The sequence below is a fragment of the Microtus oregoni genome, unplaced genomic scaffold, assembly GCF_018167655.1.
Source record: "Microtus oregoni isolate MIOR12 unplaced genomic scaffold, Mior012 000005F_ref0000423, whole genome shotgun sequence".
Taxonomy (NCBI): Eukaryota; Metazoa; Chordata; class Mammalia; order Rodentia; family Cricetidae; genus Microtus; species Microtus oregoni.
The window spans coordinates 16311757-16331158 of NW_024543064.1; the positions used below are offsets into that span (position 1 = coordinate 16311757).

The 19402-nt window shown below is 50.8% G+C and overlaps 1 protein-coding gene across 1 annotated transcript; it reads left to right on the top strand.

Moving 5' to 3' along the window:
- Positions 1–1596: 1596 nt before the first annotated feature.
- C1qb (complement C1q B chain) lies at positions 1597–6494 on the top strand. The gene is made up of 3 exons (XM_041652536.1): positions 1597–1755; positions 4486–4687; positions 5763–6494. Exons 2-3 carry the CDS (start codon positions 4507–4509, stop codon positions 6341–6343), a joined length of 762 nt encoding a protein of 253 aa, XP_041508470.1. The 5' UTR covers positions 1597–1755; positions 4486–4506; the 3' UTR covers positions 6344–6494.
- Positions 6495–19402: the final 12908 nt, after the last annotated feature.

Below are 19402 nucleotides of genomic sequence, written 5' to 3' on the forward strand. Positions count from 1 at the left end.
ATGGCTGTCGCAAATCCCCCACCGCATCTGTTTCCTGTTCTTCACCCTGCTGCTTCTCCAGGTTCAAGTTCAGGCTGAACTTTTCCTACTGGCACTTCCTCAGGCACCAGCAACTCCAGAGTAGGTGGCCATGAGACCCTCAGGAGGACCTGAGGCTGAGTGTCCTGAGGCATACCTGTAACCCCAGTACGCAGGAGACAGAGACACAGGAGTCTGAGGCTAACCTAGGTTACATAGTAAGACCCTCTGTGAGAACTATATAGGTAACAACGAGGGTCCCCCGAACACACAGCCCTCAGCTCTCTCTTCTCTTGTGCCTAGAGATCTGGTTTCATTGTATTTACCTCCTCTTTCCCTCTCCTACCTGTAGTTAAGGCCCCATTTCCATCCACAGGCAACGCCCCAAGCAGAATACTAATCCCTTTCTGAGCTTCCAGGGAAGCCCAGTGCCTGCACCCGCTGGGTATCCATCCTGGAACGGTGTGATCCCTGGCCATAGATAGGGCCACAGCAGCACAACTAGACCCTGGCCCCAGAGCGCTCTGGCTTCAGGCCCTGCCCTGAGAGATGGGTTCTGAGACTCTCTGATTTTTCAATGGCATTTACCACAGAAACACTCAGTGTCCAATCCCAGCTATAGAAAAGGACTCATAGGGCTGGAGAGATGGCTCGGCCGTTAAAGGCTAGGCTCACAACCAAAAAATATAGAAAAGGACTCATTGCTCCTACTTGGGGTCTTCTCCCCCAGGCTGTACCTCACAGTAACTGTAGCTATATAGCACAAAAGACCTATTGATCCTGCCTCTGAGCCTCAGTTTCCCTGAATGTAAAAGGAGGAACAGGGTGGTCACAGTGACCTCCAAGTTCCTCTGCAGCTCTGTCCACTTTAGATCCCCATGCAACCGACCCCTGCCTGTGGCTATTATTGTCAAGGGCTCCGAGCCCCTGTTGGGAGTGGAAGGAGGGGAATGAATAAGTAATGAATACATTTAAAATTCATTATTAGATTATTTTCTGAAGACAGAGAAGAGGGTAGAGGTGGAGAGCTGGAGGCAGAGAAAGAGATAAGGCCAGAAAGGGAACGCCGAGGACACGAAGGGACATTCACAATTCATGGGTTGGGTGCGCTAGCTTGCTCTGTCTGTTCTCCAATCCTGCTTCTCTATCTTCCTGGAGGCTTGTGAGAGCCCGAATATATATAGCCATGGCTCCATCACATAGTGGGGAAAACTGGGGCTCCCCCTGGCTTCCCTGTATTGAGAGAATTTAGCTGGCAAGTGGCAGAGCTGTGGTAGGGATCAGGGTCTCTGGCTGTGAAGCCCGGGCACAGGCCTTAGATGAGCATCCATGGAGGATCACTAGTCCCCATGGAAGTCATGTGCTCACAAAGCTCTGGCAAGCGAGCAGCCTGCTGGGGACAGTCCCCAAGGACAGGCTATCCTCTCACCCCCTCCCGCCCGGGTGCTGAGTTGACGAAACCGTGCTGGCCACAGCCACCGTTTCCAGTAATTCCCTCCCCAGGAGCAGAAACAGGACCTGAAACTGCCTGAGGGTAGCAGGATGGGGGGACAGAAGAGTGAGAAAGTGGGGGGTCAGTCTGTGGGGCCTTGGGAGGGGACACCAAGGAAAGGCCCTTCCAGCTTCTAGGGACCCATACTTCCGCTTCCTGTAGACAGCGCCAGGCTCTGGGCTCTGAGAACCCACGGCTGTCTGACCTGGAGTATCTATCACAGGACATCAGGACTCCGTATACAGGTGAGCACGCCAGGGCAGGGCAGAGAGAGGTGGATTAACTTGCCAACAAAAGGCCTCGCTTCCAGCTGTGAACACCTGAACTATTAATTGCTCTGAATTCTCAGAGCCCAAACCCAGATCCACAGCACAGGCTCTCTGGGGTGAGCTAGAGGTGGAAGTGTGGCAACCTGGGTGAAGGGGATGGGTAGCCTGTAACAGGAGCACCTAGGTTGTGGTGTCGGGAACCATGGAGACTTAAACCAAATACCACTTCTGTCTCTTGCGTTCTGGTCATCTGCAGCCGGTTGCTGGCCTCCCTGGCCTCTCTGGTTCCAAAGCCTCTTCTGGGGAGAACAGAGCCTTTTATGCATGCAGAGACCAAGCTTGATGCTGTCAGCAGGGCAGGGCAGAGGCAGGATAAGAACCTAGGCCTCGCTGGTCCACCCACTGTGACATGTCCTCAACACCTGGATTTGGAGGTCATTGTTGGTTGGTCCTGAGTGACAAGACTGTATCTGCAAAGGATACGTGCTGCCCAAGGGCCCTTAATCCTCCCTGTGCAGTCTCATTTAATACCGCTGACAGCCCTGGAAGTCAGAAATGAACCATGTCAGAGACCAGAGAAGTTAAACACCTGCCGAAGGTCACACAGCCAGGGGGCAGCAGGCAGGAGTTTAGAGCTAAGTACGTCTGGCTCCATTCTAGAGTAGCAAAAGATGAGGGTCTGTGGTTAGGGCTGGCGGAAGAGTCGGATGGTCCAAGCAAGAGGATGCCAAGGCCTCCCCAAGTCTGAGGCTTGAGAGAGATCAGCATTGTCCCCATCTTATGGAACAGTCAACTGTGTCTAGAGAGAAGTCCTGTCATAGCCCTGCCCCGAATGGCTTGCTAGGTGACACCGAGAGGCATTTTTAAATGGTTGGGCCTATGTTTCCTTATCTGTGAGATGGGCAGTCCATCACAACCCACCTCTCAGATGCCGTGAGGACCCAGCCGTGGGAGCAGTAGATCCTGCAAGAGCTCAGGTTTTCTTGTTCTCAGCAGGGTCTCCATAGCTATGTGAGAGAAAGACTGGGCACCCTTTGCTCTGCACACTGGGGCATGGCCTGGGAGGGCTTCCTGGAGGAAAAGCTTGCAGAATGGCTATGCAGACCTGCTCAAAACAGTCTGTGGCTTTCTTCTCAGCTCCCTGGGATGAGAAAGGGGCCACACAGCTCTGTCACTGAAACATAGTCCTCTAGGAATCTCTGTGCTGAGTCTTTTTGGTCTATCTCTATCCTGCCTCAGGCCACCCTCTTTCATCCTGCAATACTTTTTATTTTTATTTTATTATTAATGAAGTTTTTTAAAAAAAATTAGATTTATGCCATACCATCGTGGTACACGCCTTTAGCCCCAGAACTCAGAAAGCAGAGGCAGGTGGAGTTCTGAGTTCAAGGCCAGCCTGGTCTACTGAGAGAGTTCCAGAACAGCCAGGGCAACACAGAGAAACCCTGTCTCAGAAACAAAACCAAAAAATTAATTAATCAAATAATAATAATAATAAATTAGATTTATTTTCTTTGGTTTTGACTGCATGAATGTATGTCTACCATTCTGTTAGTTTTAGTTGTGGGTGTGGGTGGGTGTGGGGGTGTGCAGGTGAGCGCAGGTGTCTAAGGAGGCCAGAGGCCTTGGATTCCCCAGAGCTGGAGCTACAGATACTGGTGATGCAGGTGTTGAGAACTGAACTCAGGTGCTCTGGAAGAACAAGTATTTTTAACCTCTGAGATACATTTCTGGAACCTTCCTGCTCCAGTCCCTTCTGAGCCTTCAGATCTCAGCAAAGCTTTACTTCAGCAAAGCTTCTCCCTGTGGAGAAGACAAGAGATTAGCCCCATCTAACCCAGCACACCCTCCTCCTTCAGGGCACCACGGCCTATCTTCCAGAGCATCCATCAGTCCGTGTCCATCTCGGTTTATTTTTGTACTTGTTGAGTGTTTCCTCTTAGTAACAAAGGACTTTGGGGGGCAGAGGCCATCTCTGCTTTGTCGTCATGGGACCCTCAGGGTCTAGTGTATGAAAGGCAATCTGTAAACATGGATGCATGCGTGGACACATACGTGAATGCGTGGGTGCATGGATGCATAGGTGAATGCATGGCTGAATGATGGGATGAATGAATGGGTGATTAGATGGATGGGCAGATGGGCAGACAAATGCATGGCTGGATGATGGACAATTGGATGCATACAGGCATGCATACATACGTGGATGCATGAGTGCATGGATGAACAAATGGAGAAGTGGGCAGGTGAATGACTGAATATCAAATAAATGAATGAGGAGACAGGTGATGAATGAATGAATGAACAGATTGTTGGAGATAGGTATGATGGCAGATAGATGACTGAAGCGATCAGTAGACGATGGATGAATATAGGTGGGTGGATGGAGACTAGATGAGTGATTGGAGAGATGGATTGATGGGTAATTGGAGGGATGGGTGGATTGATAGAAACAAGATTATTGGATGAAGGGATTGATGATGGATAAATGTATGGTCAGAGACATGGGTGGATGGACAGGCGGATTGCTGGATGAACAGATGAAGAGGTGGGTGGATGGTTGTTTGAAATGGTGGAGGAATAGTTGGAGAGATGGGGAGAAGGACGAATGGGTAGATGTATGGGTAGATGCATAAATGAAGGGATGGGTTAATGAATGATAGAAGCTACCATGGCAGTAACTTTCCACATGGTCTCACCCTGTAGGAGGCCCCCGAGGCTGAACCGATGAAGACGTGGTGGCACAGGGTCTCAACACCACTGTTACTGCTGCTCCTGGGTTTACTCCACGTCTCCTGGGCCCAAAGCAGCTGCAATGGGCCCCCAGCCATCCCTGGCATCCCCGGCATCCCTGGGGTTCCTGGCTCTGATGGTCAGCCTGGCACTTTGGGGATAAAAGGGGAGAAAGGTACTGTATACTTTGGGAACACACTAACGTTGCTGGCCATGGCCCCATCTTCTACCTCCTGAGTCACCTTAGAGATTGCAAGAGAATCCGAGACTCCAGTACCTTTCCAGGAAGGGCTTCCGTTTGCCCTTTTGCAGACAGAGGAATTGTGTGGGAAGGCAGCCCAGGCAGTAGTAAGGTTCAGACCAAACAATGGCTCCTCCTCCATGCTAGGACAACACCAGCAATGCCTCAGTCCTGCACTCGCCCTGACCCCGGGGTAAGCAGCTGCCCTCATCTGTAAGTCAGGGCAGATGTGGGCTGCAGAGGCTCCTTGCTATGAAACTTCCTCTGTAAATGCAGCTTCATTTAATCCATGAGCCATGAGACCCCCTCTGTGGCAGCCCTCTTCTCTCAGAAGCCCACTACATCCTCACAGTTCCTCAAAAGACAACCATTCCTATTTCACAGATGAGGAAGTTGAGCTTCAGAGACCGTGTCTCATTGTGTCTAGGTGACACAGCTGAAGATGGCAGGCATTGCATGGGACACATCTGTGTCTCTAGAGCGTATACTTACAGCACTGGGCTGATTTTCTATTGGAACATTCCTTCTGTCTTGTGGTGGTGGGACCATGGCTGCGTAAAGTGATGATGTGAGAGAAATTCTACCATCCACAACTAGGTGTAGGCAGAGGCGTTCTGTGATCGATTAAGGATGTCTGCCATGGGCTAAGAAAGAGAAAAGATAGCATGTGTGCTGTGAATTCATTGCCCCTGCTTTTAGGCTTAAGCTTGGGAAGGGTGTGTGTGCTAAGGACAAGAATAGGGCTCACATCTTCTCCATGGAGGTGCCACTCACTCAACCCCTGGGCATCAGTTTCCCGTGATTGTCAAACCCAACCGGGAGTTAAAGCTCTGGAGTAGAGGAAGACTAGGAGGCTCTCTCTGGCAATCCCACTATTTTATAGTTAGTAAGTCAAACCCAGAGAGGTGCAAGGAGCCACCCAAGGTCCTGGCCCAATCTCTTCCTTTTTATTCCACAGTGACCTCTGTGACCTCTAGTTTCCTCTTTTCTCCTGATTCTGTTTCTCCAGGGTTTCCTGGACTGGCTGGAGACCATGGTGAATTTGGAGAGAAAGGGGAGCCAGGGATCCCTGGGATTCCAGGCAAAGTTGGTCCCAAGGGCCCTGCTGGCCCTAAAGGTGTTCCAGGCCCCCCTGGACCCTTTGGTCCCAAAGGTGACTCGGGAGACTACAAGGCTACCCAGAAAGTAGCCTTCTCTGCTCTGAGGACCATCAACACCCCCCTGCGACGGGACCAGGCCATCCGCTTTGACAAGGTGATCACCAACGTGAATGAAAATTTTGAGCCACGCAACGGCAAGTTCACCTGCAAAGTGCCTGGCCTCTACTATTTCACCTACCATGCCAGTTCCCGAGGGAACCTGTGCGTGAACCTTGTGCGTGGCAGGGATCGGGATCACATGCAGAAGGTCCTCACCTTCTGTGACTATGCCCAGAACACCTTCCAGGTTTCCACAGGCGGTGTGGTCTTGAAGCTGGAGCAAGATGAGATTGTTCATCTGCAGGCCACAGATAAGAACTCCCTGCTGGGCCTAGAGGGAACCAACAGTATCTTCACTGGCTTTCTGCTTTTCCCTGACATGGATACATGATCACAGGGTCAAACCGTACCTATTCAATAATCTCCTGCCTCCCTACCAACAATCTTCCCTGTACCCCTGACGTCACCCCTGGCCTGCCTGAAGCACAGGCCAGAACCCTGTAGATGTTACAGAATGAATGGGTAAATAAACCTTCAAGACCAAAGGACAGAGGTGTAATTTGAGTCTTAATCCCAGGACCTGGCTCAGAGGAGGGCTGAGGAGTACTAGCCAAAGAATGAAGGAATGAATTTTCAGAGGCTAGGGAGGTGACTCCGTCAGTGAGGTCCTTACCTTATAGGCGTGAGGGCCTGAGTTCAGTCACTAGCACCCACATAAAAATGCTGAGCACGGACGGCAGCAGAAACTTGTATTCCCAGAACTGGGAAAGCAGAGACAGGGGGATGAATCTCTGGGGCTTGCCAGCCAGTCAGTCTAGGAAATTGGTGGGCTCCAGTTTCAGTGAGAGAGGCTATTTCAAATGAGGTTCCTGAGAAATCACACTGAAGGGTGTCCTTGGGTTCGCACACGCTCGCTCACACAAAACGCACACGCACACATGTACACACATGCATACACATTTATAAGAATCTCCAGTTAGCCAGAGATGAACGGGAGGCTCCATTGTGGTCCTCTCTGCATCAGCACACAGTGGGAAGCAGCACTGGGATATCTGAGCCCTGCTAGTGTCTCTGGCACCCCTTAATGGTCTTGGTACTGTCACTCCACAGTCTGCCTCTCAGAGATCAAAGGGTCCCCATCCCATCTCACCCTCTGCCTTACATGCCCCCTCTTAGGGTCTTTCCAGCCTAGTGGATGCTAACTTGTCCATTAAAATCAATGTCCCACCTCTGCTCCAAACCTTCAGGAGCTCTCCAATGTCTGCTGGAAAGAGTTCCAGCCCGGGAGCCTGGGCATCTTATGGCCGATTTGCATCTTCCCTCAGAGGCACTCCTACAACGTGGTTCCTCCTCCCAGAAGCCTTCCACTCTGACCATCTAGCCGTCCTGTAGGCCTGTTAAGTTACCCAGGCTGGCCTCGAACTCTGTCACCCAGGCAACCCTCCTGCTTCAGCCTCCGCAGTCGCTGGGGTTACAAACTGGGCCACTGAGCCCATGTGACACAGGGCTGGGCAAGTCAGGACGGTCCCTCACCACTCTAGGGTCTTCACGCAAGCTGCACAGTGGGGGACCCCATCAGGAATGGGACCCATGAGACAGAGCAGTTGAGCGACCTGCCTGGTGTCATGGTTTAGTAAGAGAAGCAGGCTCAAAACCATGCCATTCCACACTTTCCTGCGGCAGGAAGGACCCACCTTGAGAAGCGGTGTTGGGCAGTGAAGGCTTTGGAGTCAGACAGACACAAGTTCAGGTATCGCATGGGCTTCTTAGCAGCTGTCAACAAACAAGTGGCTGCCCCCGGTGTCCCTCTCCCAACTCCTTACAAAGAGTGGAACAACAGCATCCTTGACTCCTCTGGTGAATTAATTTCCTAGATGTAATCTCTCTTGTCAGAAGAGGGAGGTCCTAGGCTTTTTTAAACGAGTTTTCTTTGTTTTTAATTATATGTATGTGTGTCTGTGTTTGTGTCCAAGTGTGGGCATGCGCATATACTTGGTAGTTGTCTGTAGAGGCCAGGGACATCAGCTCCCTGTAGAGCCTGAGGGGGAAGAGGTGAAAGAGAAGCAAGGCTCCTGAGAAGTGTGCCTGCCAATCAGCAGGTGAGGCTGGGGCTGGGACCCTATGAAAAGCTAGAATACCTTAAATCCCTCCCACCTTGCCGACAGGCTTGGTGGGTGGGGCTACCAGGAGGGGCTTAACAGGTAAGCCTAAGGCTGAGCTCTTACTCTTGTGGTCTTGACCCTTTAGGAATCGGACTGTGCGTAGCTGGCATGCACCTGTGTCAGCCAGCTCAGACTTGACCTGTGAGTGGCTGGGAAGGGAAGGGCTGGAATAACCCCTGATTTGGGGAGGAGGTGTGACCTGATTACAGGTCTAATGACTGGCTGGAGCTACAGATGCTTGTGAGCCAGCTGCTGTGGGTACTGGGGACAGAGCTGGGATGCATGGCAAGGTTAGTGCCCGCTCTTAACCCAGCAGTTCTCAACCTGTGGGCCACAGCCCCTTTGGGGTTCAAATGACCCTTTCACAGGGGTTGCCTAAGACCAACGAAAAACACAGATATTTACATTATGATTCAAAACAGTAGCAAAATTACAGTTATGAAGTAGCAATGAAAATAATTTTATGGTTGGGGGTCACCACAACATGAGGAACTGTATTAAGGCATTCGGAAGTCAGAAGACGAATCGGATCCCCTATGACTGTACTTATAGATGGTTGTGAGCCTCCACATGGGTGCTGGGAACTGAAGCTGGGTCCTCGGGAAGAACAGCCAGTGCTCTTAACTACTGAACCATTTCTCCAGCCCAAGACGTTTTATTTTTAAAATGATTTGCCTGTGTATGGGAATGTGGACTGTAAATTTGGGTGCCCATGGAGCCCAGAAGAAGTTGTCAGATTCCTGGATTTAGTGATAGCTGTGACCCACTAGCTTGGGTGTTGAGGACTAAATTTAGGTCACTTGCAAGAGAGATGTGTGCTTTTAACCACTGAGTCATTTCTCCAGCTACTTCCTTTGTATTTTCTGAGACGGGATCTCCCTCTACAGCCCAGGCCAGCCTTGGACTCACATCTCACTGATGCTCAGTCTGCAGGTGTCGCCATGGCCTGGAGATGCTTCTGCAGAAAGCCACTGGCTTCCAGGCTGGACATCCAGGCCAGCTTTAGTCTGGTGGCCACCAGGGGGAAGTAGACACCAGGAGAAGGATGGCCTGCCCAGGACTGATGCCAGGTGGCAGTTTCCCCTCCCTCCTTTCCCGTCCCAATCTCAGGGTGAGCTGTGATCTTCTAGGTTGGGGGGTCCCAGTCAGCTTTGAAGATCCAGGTCCCCTAAATCAGGGTCCCCAAATGTGGTCCCATCAGCCTTACCTTCAAGGAGGATGTCTTAGGAACCAAGAATCTCTGCCCCACCTGGTGCCAGCTGAAGCAGGAACTCGAAGGAGGGAACATAACCCGCTTTCACAGACCACCCATGGGTGGGTGGTGTCAGGAGGCTGAGAACACTACCCACCATGGGAACTCATGGCAGAATCCAGTGGCAGAGCATAGGCCCAACATGGTAAGAGCTGTGTTCCTTCCCCAGTGGACACAAACAACGAAAAGGTCCTGGAGAGCCAGTACTCCAGACAAAGGGATGCCTAACCTTTTTTTTTTTCCCTCAGCACCTTGGGTAACAGCGATGTAGCAATGTCAACTCGACACAACCTAGAGTCTCCTGGAGAGGGAATCCTGATAAGGAATTGTCTACACTGGATTGACCTAAGAGCATTTCTGTGGGCGATTATCTTATACGGGGAACAGCAGCCTAGGCAGTCATCCCTGAAGTGCTGAAGACTGGAGAAATCAGCTGAGCAGAAGCGAGTGAGCAAGCGAGCGAGCATGCGTTCCTTCTCTCTGTTCTTGACTTTGGGTGTAATACCCACTTCAGGCACCTGTCCCTGTGGCGTCTTCGCTATGGTGGCTGTAATCTGGAAGCGTGAGCTGAAATAAACATCTCTCCTAAACTGCTTTTTGTCAAGGTGGATTTTTGGTTGGTTTTGATATTTTTTCTTTATTATCTCTTGTGTGGGTGTTTTGCCTGTTTGTACAGATGTGCACCACACTCATGCTGTGCACCAGAGGCCAAATAGTGGGATGAATTCTCTGGAACAGAAGTTATGGATGGTTGTGAACCACCATGTGGAAGCTGAGAAACAAATGCTCTTAGCTGTGTAGCATAGGCACATGGGGGGTGGGGGGCATGCATGCCTGGAGTTCCAGTGCTTGAGAGGTGGAAGTAAGAGAATTAGGCATGCTAAACTATCCTCAGCTTCACAGCAAGTTTGGGGCCAGCCTGGGACGTTTAAGACCCCGTTTCAGAAGTAGAGAAAGGAAGAAAAAACAACTAAGTACTTGTTTGGGGAGCCACAGACTGTTCCAAGTACTCAACCTTGTTTTTGTAGGATGGAACTGCGCCTGCATAATATACAGTCACCCTCTGGACCCACAAGTTCTGCACTCGTGACTTATCCAATGGTGATGGAAAACACACGGGAAAAGCCACATCTGGCCTGAACATGTGGGAACGCCATCGTTGCTCACCAAACAGGCACATAGCTGCTTTCACTGCGTTTACAGTGTGTTTGGTCTGACAAGTCTAGAGATGAGGACGCGCACTCTGCAGACACGGTGCCTCTCTCTGTAAGGGACCTGAGCATCTGTGGATTCTGGGCTCCCTGAGAGAGTTCTGGAACTCTCTGGAAGCTCCGGAAGACTGAGGGATGAGTATACATACAGAAATGATGGTTAAGTTCAGGTATGTTTGCATGTGTATGATGTATATGAGTGTGTGTATTAGTGTTTGTACAGGTGTGAGAGCACATGTGTGTGCAGGTGTGTGCAGGTGTGTATGGAGACCAGAGACTGTTGTCCAGTCACCTTTTCTTGGTCACTTCTCCACCTTATATATTAAAACAGGGTCTCGTTGAACCAGGAGCTTGCCAGTTTATCTAATCTAGCTTGTCAACCTTTTTATAGAGATCACTTGTCTCTGACTCTGGAATGCTGAGATTAGAGATGGGCCATTTTTAATTTAATATAATTTAACTTTTTAAGACAGATCTCTCTGTATAACACTGACTGACCTGTAATTTTCTCTGTAGATTAGGCATGCCTCAGATTTAAAGAGTTCTTGCCTGCCTCTGCCTCCCAAGTGCTTGGATTAAAGGTGTGTATCACCATGCCTAACCCCAGATGGACTACTTACATGGGTGCTGGAGATTTGAACCCAGATCCTCCAACTTGTGCAAGTACCTTACCCACTAAGCCATCTTCCCATTAAAAAAAAAACTCAAATTATTGGACTTACAGGCATGTTCCACCCTGCCCAGCTTCCAAGACATCTTTATGAAATTTGAGTTTTACATTATTTTTCTTTTGATCTGTTTTTACCTACCTAAAATTGTGACGAACATTCTCAGGCGTGAGACTGTGGTGGGTTTTGGCACCATGTAGAACCCAGTGTCCTGCTGTGGACACAGAAATGGCTCCAACCTTGGAGGAGGAGCTGAGGAATTCAAACCCAGCACAACCTGACTCCAAAGCAAAGGACACAGGGCAAGGGCTCTGGTGGCAACGTGTCTGAGTTCTGATGCTTGACACAGTGGCCTCTCTTCTGTGTGTCCTCACTGCTCTGGTCTCCTGCGACAACTCAGGACCAGGTGCCCTGCCCACTCCCCACCCAGCACACACCCTCCTTTCCCAGAAAGCTACAAGCTGAGTTTATTTTTGCACATAGCCAGAAGGCATCCTCGTAGCCGACCCTGTTGGCCAGATGCAGAAGAAAAGGAGGTGTTTGTTCAAGAAACCCAGCAAGGCCCACCCAGGGAGGGACACCCACAGCGAGGGGTCCTGGCAGAGTGGTAAACCCTTCAAAAGAGACATCAAAATCCCCCTGTTCTAGGCTGGTAGTGCACCTGACTTAACTGTGTAACCTCAGGCAAGTTGCTAACCCTCTCTGAACCTCAGCCTGCCCTACAGAAGAAGGCGGTAGGCTTGCACATGGAACTTACGGTAGAAACAGGCTCTAAGGCTCACTGGACGTTGGCTGAGTAGAAGCTGGGGGGCCCAGGCTCTCTGTGATACCATGTGGAAAGGGCACAGAGTTTTCCCTCCTTTATGGAGACTACTCCCCTGTGCAGTTACCAGTGCAGACCAAGGGGCGGGAGCGGGCAACAAGGCAAGTCAGGAGCCAAGCTTTCACAGCCCAGAAAACCAGGGAAGGCCACATCCATCAAATGAAAGAATGGAAGTGCAGATGCATTATTTACCTAACTTATTGATTCATTGTGCTTTCCTCAAGTACAGGGCCTGGAGTCAAGTACTGTCATCCTACTGTGTCCCCACACACCTCCATGTCCTCATAACCACAAGGCCTGGGAGGGGTACGTCTACACTGAGTGGCATGGGCTCTTTTGCCTTTTATTATTTCCTAAGCAAGATAACAAAACTATTTGCATATATTTCCATTGAATTAGCTAGTAGAAGTCATCTTGAGGTGACTTAGCTATGGAAGAGGCCACAAAGACAATGAATAACAAGTTTTCAAAAGTACACAGAGGTAAGCCAGGCACAGTAGTACATGCCTTTAATCCCAGCAGTCAGGAGGCAGAAGCAGATGGATTCCTGAGTTCAAGGAAAGCCTGTTCTATAGTGCAATTTCTAAGACAGCTAGAGCTACACACAGAGAAACCCTGTTGCAAAAAAAAAAAAAAAGAACAACAACAACAACAAAGGGCCTTCAAAGATGGCTCAGCCAGTGTGGGGGCTTGCTGTCCAAATACAAGGACCTGAGTTCAATCCCCCAGCACCTGCATTAAAAGCCCTGGGCTGGAGAGATGGCTCAGCAGAAAGATTTTTAAGAGCCAGAGGCCAGGAAAGACAAGAGCAAAACAGCGTCTTCTGGCCATGACAGAACCTTTGCACTAGGGAATACAATAGCTGTGGCTGACTGCGCAGGATGAAGCCAGCAGGGACAGGGGAGGGGGTCGTGAGCCCCTCTCAATGAGGAGCTGGGCACAGTTAAGGGCTTCTGGGGGAGAGTCAGTTTTCTCTAGGAGTGTAGCTCCTTGTAGGTCAACCACGCTTCAGCAGATTGCCCTATATGCAGAAGAACGTGGACCGTGTGAACCGGAGTCAGTGAGTTGTTAAATTAAAATGAAAATTAAAAAGGACATGAAGTTGGGGTGGGAAGAAGAATTGGCTTTGCATATCCTCAAAATAGATTGTATGAAATTCTCAAGGGATTGTTAACAGCATTTCAAAACAAAACAAAACAAAACCCCGGGTATAGCCTTTCATGCCCATAACCCCAGGGCCATGGGAAGGCAATCCCAAGAGAATTGCTGGGAGCTGCTCCAGCTTCAGCGAGAGACCCCGCCTCAAAGGAATGAGGCAGGAAAAGAGAGAGCAAGACATCAGACGCCTTTCTCTGGCCTATACTGTATCTTCCATATATGTATTCACTACACACACATGCACACGTACATACATATATGCTCACACATGTGCATACACACATAATAATGCGCATACACTCAAAAACATTCCAGTATGCATGCACAATCACATACCTGTGCACACTCTCTGACATTCACACTCTTGCACACTCGTATTCATACCCTCTCACACATACACACAATAAATGTATTTTTTACGTATTCAGGAGCTGGGGAGATGGCTCAGACACCACAGTGATTGCTGTACAAGAATGAGGGCCTAAATTTGATCTCCAACACCAAAAAAGCTGGGTGTGTAAGTCTGTACCTCAAGAACTGGGAGGTGGGTAGAAACGGGAGAACCCCTGAGGTTTGTTGGCCAACCAATCTAGCCAATTGGTGCACTCCAAGTTCAGAGAGAGACTATCTCAAACAACAAGGTGGTGTCAAGTGATGTGATGGATTAGCAGATAAAGTCTTGGTTAGGGTTTTTGTCAACTTGGCACAAGCTGGAGTCATCTGAGAAGAGGGAACCTCAATTGAGGAAATGTCCCCACCAGACTGGCCTGTAGGCAACCCTAAGGCACGTTTTTCTTGATTCACAGTTGATGATTGACATGGAAAGATCCAGAACACTGTGGGCAGTGCTGTTCCTGAGCAGGTGGTCCTAGGGTGTAGGAGAAAGCAGAAGGAACAAGCCAGCATTCTTCTACGGCTTCTGCTGAGCTCATCTTTCCCGGTTCCTGCCCTGACTTCCCTCTGTGATAGAATACAACTCTAAGCTGAAACAAGCCCTCTCCCCTCCAAGCTGCTTTTGGTCCTGGCGTTTATCACAGCAATAGAATCCTAAGACAGGGCTTGCCTGCAGCCAAGCCCGATGGTCTGTGGGAAGAGACAAGTGACTCCATGGCGTGGGTGAGTACACACAACGAACAAACACACAGACAAATAAGAAAAAAGGATGAAATCAGAAGTTGGAAACAAAGGTGGAGAACAATAGAAGACCCTGCATGCACACCTCTACCCTCCATATTCGCATGAACAGACGTGTACATGCATATACCCTCCCAGATAAAAGCACGTTACACACAGACACACTAAGTATATGAAAGGACCATCCTTGTGCGAATATGGAGGTGTTTCCTAATGAGAACTCTTAGCTTTTGGAATCTGAGGGCCCCAGCACCCTTCCCCTGTGAGTGTTGAATACTCGTATAACACACACCCTATGACGGCAAGCAGGAAGGACATTAAAGTGATGTCCCACTTGAAAAGAAAAGAATGAATAGTGTCTCTATGCCCTTGGGATGGTCACCATAAGGCTTGGCACCCTGAGGGGCAACCAAGGCAGGTAGGCGTGGCCTTAGCTGAGCATGGTGAATGGGCTTGGCTCTCACCTCACATCCGTGGACATCCTTGACCTGTTCTGAAGCAAGAAAGCCAAGGTTACTGGCACCAGGTCGTGGGACCAGGAGCCTGAAGATGATACTGAGTAAGGAGGGCTGTGAGGAACTCAGGGTGGGCACTCGCCTCTGCTCCCATGCTGACCCTCTCCCTCCAGCCCTTGTTCGATTATGACCCCATGGATGCTTCTCACAGCCACTGTGAACAAGGGAGAATGTAAACCTGGCGGAAGCTGTGAAGGCTTAAAGCCTGGCTCAGGAGCTGCAAATCATGTGGATGCGTGCTGTGTGTCCTTCGCTGTTTCCCTGTGGAGCTTTGGGATTCATCTCTCTGTCACTATAAGAAAGCCCCTGAGGTTATTCACTTGTAATAGGAAAGCAGTTGCTTTGGCTCACAGACTGTTTGAGACAGAGTCTCATGGAGGCTAGGCTGGCCTCGAACTTGCTACATCTCCATGGGTTGGCCTTGACTGTCCCTCTTGCCACCACCTCCTGAGTGCTGGGGTTATAGGCGTGTTCCACCACACCCATGTTTTTCTACGTTTCTGGCTTTGTGCATGCGGGGCAAGCACTCTACTAATCAAACTTTATCCTTCGTCTTTGGCTTGGTTTAATACCAATCCATGCCTGAGATTCCTGCATGGCAGTCCATGCTGATAGGATCAGCCTCGGGAAGTGGAGACAGAGGATCAATTGTTCATGGAGTTCAAGAACAGTGAGAACCAATTCTGCATCATACATGAACGCATGAACGCACACATATGCATATAGACACACATATGTGTGGATAGATAATTAGAAAGATAGACAGACAGATAGATAATTCACACAGACACCACACAAGAAGAGTTCAAGTTCCCACAAAACCCAATGACCTACAAGGCCACACTTCCTAAAGTCTCTTCCATCCTGGGCATTGAGCCTGTAACACATGTGCCTTTGGGGGCATGTTCAGGATCCAAGCTCCAGCAAGATCCAACAAGTTCATTTCTGCTTTGGCACTTCACAAGGATGTGACCTGGGGCAAGTCAGTCCTCTTCCTGCTGAGTTTCTGCTTCTTTCGCAGGAAGTTGAGCCAAGCAAATGAATATTGGCCTGAGCTAAGCAAGCCAGCCTATGCAGATCATCTGCCTGGCACACAGTAGGTATGCAGTGAGGAGGGCCCTTATAAGAAGCTATACACCCTCCTGCACACATAGTAGGTTCTCAGCAAATGTCAGCATCCTTATCTGTGAAACGCCGCCCTTGGTTCAGGTGAGCCACCAGCGGCAAGATGCCTTAGAATAAAGATGAAACCTTGGGGTGGTCTCCCTTCTCCCCCCATCCTGTGTTAGCCACCCTGGACACGTGCCAGGCTCACAGCGGAGTGTGGGAAACATAAGGGCCATGCCACAGCACAGCCTGTCTGAAGCTCTGCTTCTGAGCTAGCAGCTCTCCAGGGAGGCACAGTTCTCCCGGGCAGCTGTCCCTGCTCACAGGTATCCCCTGGAGAGACAGCCGGGTCCTCGTTAACACAGTGTCTGCGGGCCTTGTTTGGAATATGTCAGCTAATGTGATTAAAGGCAGGACATAAATACCAGCCTCCCAGGGACCCAGCCCCAGCTGGTTTCCGGAGAAGGAGACCTGAAAAAATACATCTTCATTCCCTCTGTTTTGTGGCCCCCCTCCCCCATAGCTTGATCGGAGCAAGTCACCATGAAGGGTGGGGTTTGCCAGAAGAGGGGTGGAGGAGATTGTATTTGGAGTTCCGTGTCAGGATAGAAAAGGGAGTAGAGATGGGTTTCCAGGGTGCCCCATATCTGGTGGACAGTCGGGAGCCCCGAGGTCTTTGTCCCACAAGAGCCCCAGTTCCTTCATCTCTAAAACGGGAAGGATGAGGTTTGTGTCCGCGTGCTATTAAAGAGATGAAAGAGCACCTGTGAGGTCCCCAGTCGAGGTCTTTCACAAGTGTATGTGGTCACAGCCAGCAGAAAAATCAAAGAGGGACACTGGAGCATGGAACCAGACATCGGCTAGGCAGTTGCTCCATGGTTGTCCCTTCAATGGAATCAAAACAAGAAGACCCTCACCGAAACCTTAAAACAGGTCTCAGGGTTGAGAGTGGGGTATGACATAGACCACTTGTACCACAGTCCCTGGCTTACTAACTGACCCCAGGCAAGTGACAACCTCCCTCCCCATCATCTCCTCATCTGTGAAGTGGAACTTTACCCCTGGACCAGCTGGACTTTTCCTTCCGGGGCCCTGGGATGGGGTCTACACAGCTGCCCAGGCACCTCAGGTCCCCCTCAGAATCCTAGAGTGCTCAGACTTGGGGTGTTTCCTAGGCCAGACTCCTGCCCCCGTCATTAGCTGGGGAGCTGAGCTGTCTAGACCTCCACATCCCTACCGGGGTGTTCTAGCTGGAATGTGGGCTATCTCCCACAGACCTGAGTATCCCTAGTGGGCTGGAGCCAGAGCCCAACTCATCCGAGCTCCCTGCTTCTCGGCTTCTGCTACCACAGCTACCATAGGCTCTGTAGCTCCGAGCACGTTGCCTGCCACTCCCCACCGTGAAAGGCTGTGTCCCCTGAGCATCAAGCCAAAACAAATCCTCCGTGCCTAAACTGCTTTTAGCAGGCATCTGGTCCCAATGATAGAAAAGTAATTGACACGAGTGGCATTGGGGTATTCAGCCCTCTGGGGCAGTGTGGCATGCAGAAGGGTCAGTCCTAGCCAGAGCGCCCTCAGCAGGACTGAGGGAGTTATCTCTCACCCCCCCCCCCCGAACTGTATTTTCTCAATCTGTGAGACGAGAAAACTGGTCCAGCTTAGCTTTTGGCCCACACAGAAGAGCGAAGCAAGGGGAAGTTTCACTGCCTGGAGCTAAGGCAGGATAGAATCGCCCCACAAACCCTTGCACTGTTGGAGACCTGGAGAGACAGAAAGACAGGCCTAGAGCGGGGTCTGTTCTAGATGCTTCCTGGGACTGGATGGAGACCCACTAGGTAGTGCGGGATACTGTTGGGCCAGTTTGGCATGGATGGAAAGGGAGTGAGGGAAAAGGGAACCTGACCAGGACCTCACAGCTCATGCCCAGTGGAGCTGGGACAGTACTGAGCTGCTCTTTGGAAGCACCTGGTAAGGACCAGGCTGCGAGTTCACACATCACAAGGCCATTGTCACCAGCTGTCCACAGAATCCTTGGTGCCAGCCCTAGCTGCAGTAGAATGGGAGGAAGGCCTTGCTGCCCGATCTGCTCCAGAGCAAGGCAGTACAGAAAACCGTGAAGGGCTGGGATAGATGCGAGGGGCTGGGGCCTACGCTCCCAACTTGACAGATGCCTTGGTACTTGAAGGCTCTAAAGGGATGTTGGGTGTGGGGAGGTCTGGTGGTATCAGAGTCATAACCAGGACAAGTGTCTTACTGAGTACCTACTATGTTCCAGACTCATCCCATTTTAAGGGTAAGGAAACTGAGGCTCAGAGAGGCGGAGTCACTGGTCCGCCATCACATTTAGCAGAAGCCACACTCAGGTCCTTAAGTCTGGGGGCCTCCCCCAGATGCTGGAGCCTTGGGCTGAGATCCAGGGTGCACGCAGAAGTCCTGCGGTCCTGTCCCACCCAGCTTCCTCCTAGAATCCCCTATGGGGTTAGCCTCCCAGTGGCTCTGACACTCTGTCCCTCAGCCCTCGTCCTCACACCCACATGAGGAAGCCCAGCCCCACTCCTTGATCTGGGTGACTTGACTGACAGGTTCTCTGCTCAGTGTTCTTGCTCCAGATAGGAAATTACTCATAAAATATTCGCTCTGTCCCCAGAGGAGCCATCTCCTTCCTGTGCCTGCAATGCCCCCCCCCCAGGATAGCCATGATCAGTGCTTCATCTTGGGGGATCTGGGTGCCCCACAAAAGAAGGCAGAAGTGGAGCCTGAATTTTCTAGCAGGGAGGAACTTGTCTGTACCTCCATTCAAGGGGACCCCAGATAGGGCCTGAAGTGACTGCTCCCCCAAATCCTTGGACACAGGGTTTGGAGTGCTCCTCAAGATAAGGCCAAGGGTGACCTGGAATAGGTTCCCATTGTCTGAGGGGGAGTGGTCTCTTCTCTCCTCCTCCCTCGGTTGCCATGGCAACCACGGTGGGGGGTGGGCAGCTGGACCGATTGCTCTCGGCCAGGCTACCCAGCATGCTCTGCTCTCACCCAGTTTTCTCCCTCACTGCCCTCAGGCGCGCAGGGGGCTGATCCTGCTCTTTCCAAGTCAGTCAACGGTTCACGTCCAGGGTCATCCCCTCCAATCCCCTGCCTTCGGGCATGAGGTTTTCCTGCATATCTCCCAAGAAGGGGGCTTTTAAGAGTATGGTTTGACAAGGAACGACTGAGGTTTTCCCTCGAGGCCTCCAGAGTTAATGAAGTCAGTTAAACCCTGGGATTAGAAGGTCGGGGTCATGGGTAGAGCCTGTTTGCAGAGTAACACCCACCCCACCCCTAGCTCCACCAGCTGTTTCAGAAATGCCTGGTGCCAGTTGTCTAGGAGACCGGCGAGAGCTGGGACAGGTCCTGGCAACCCATCCTGGTACCCATGCTCTCTGCCCT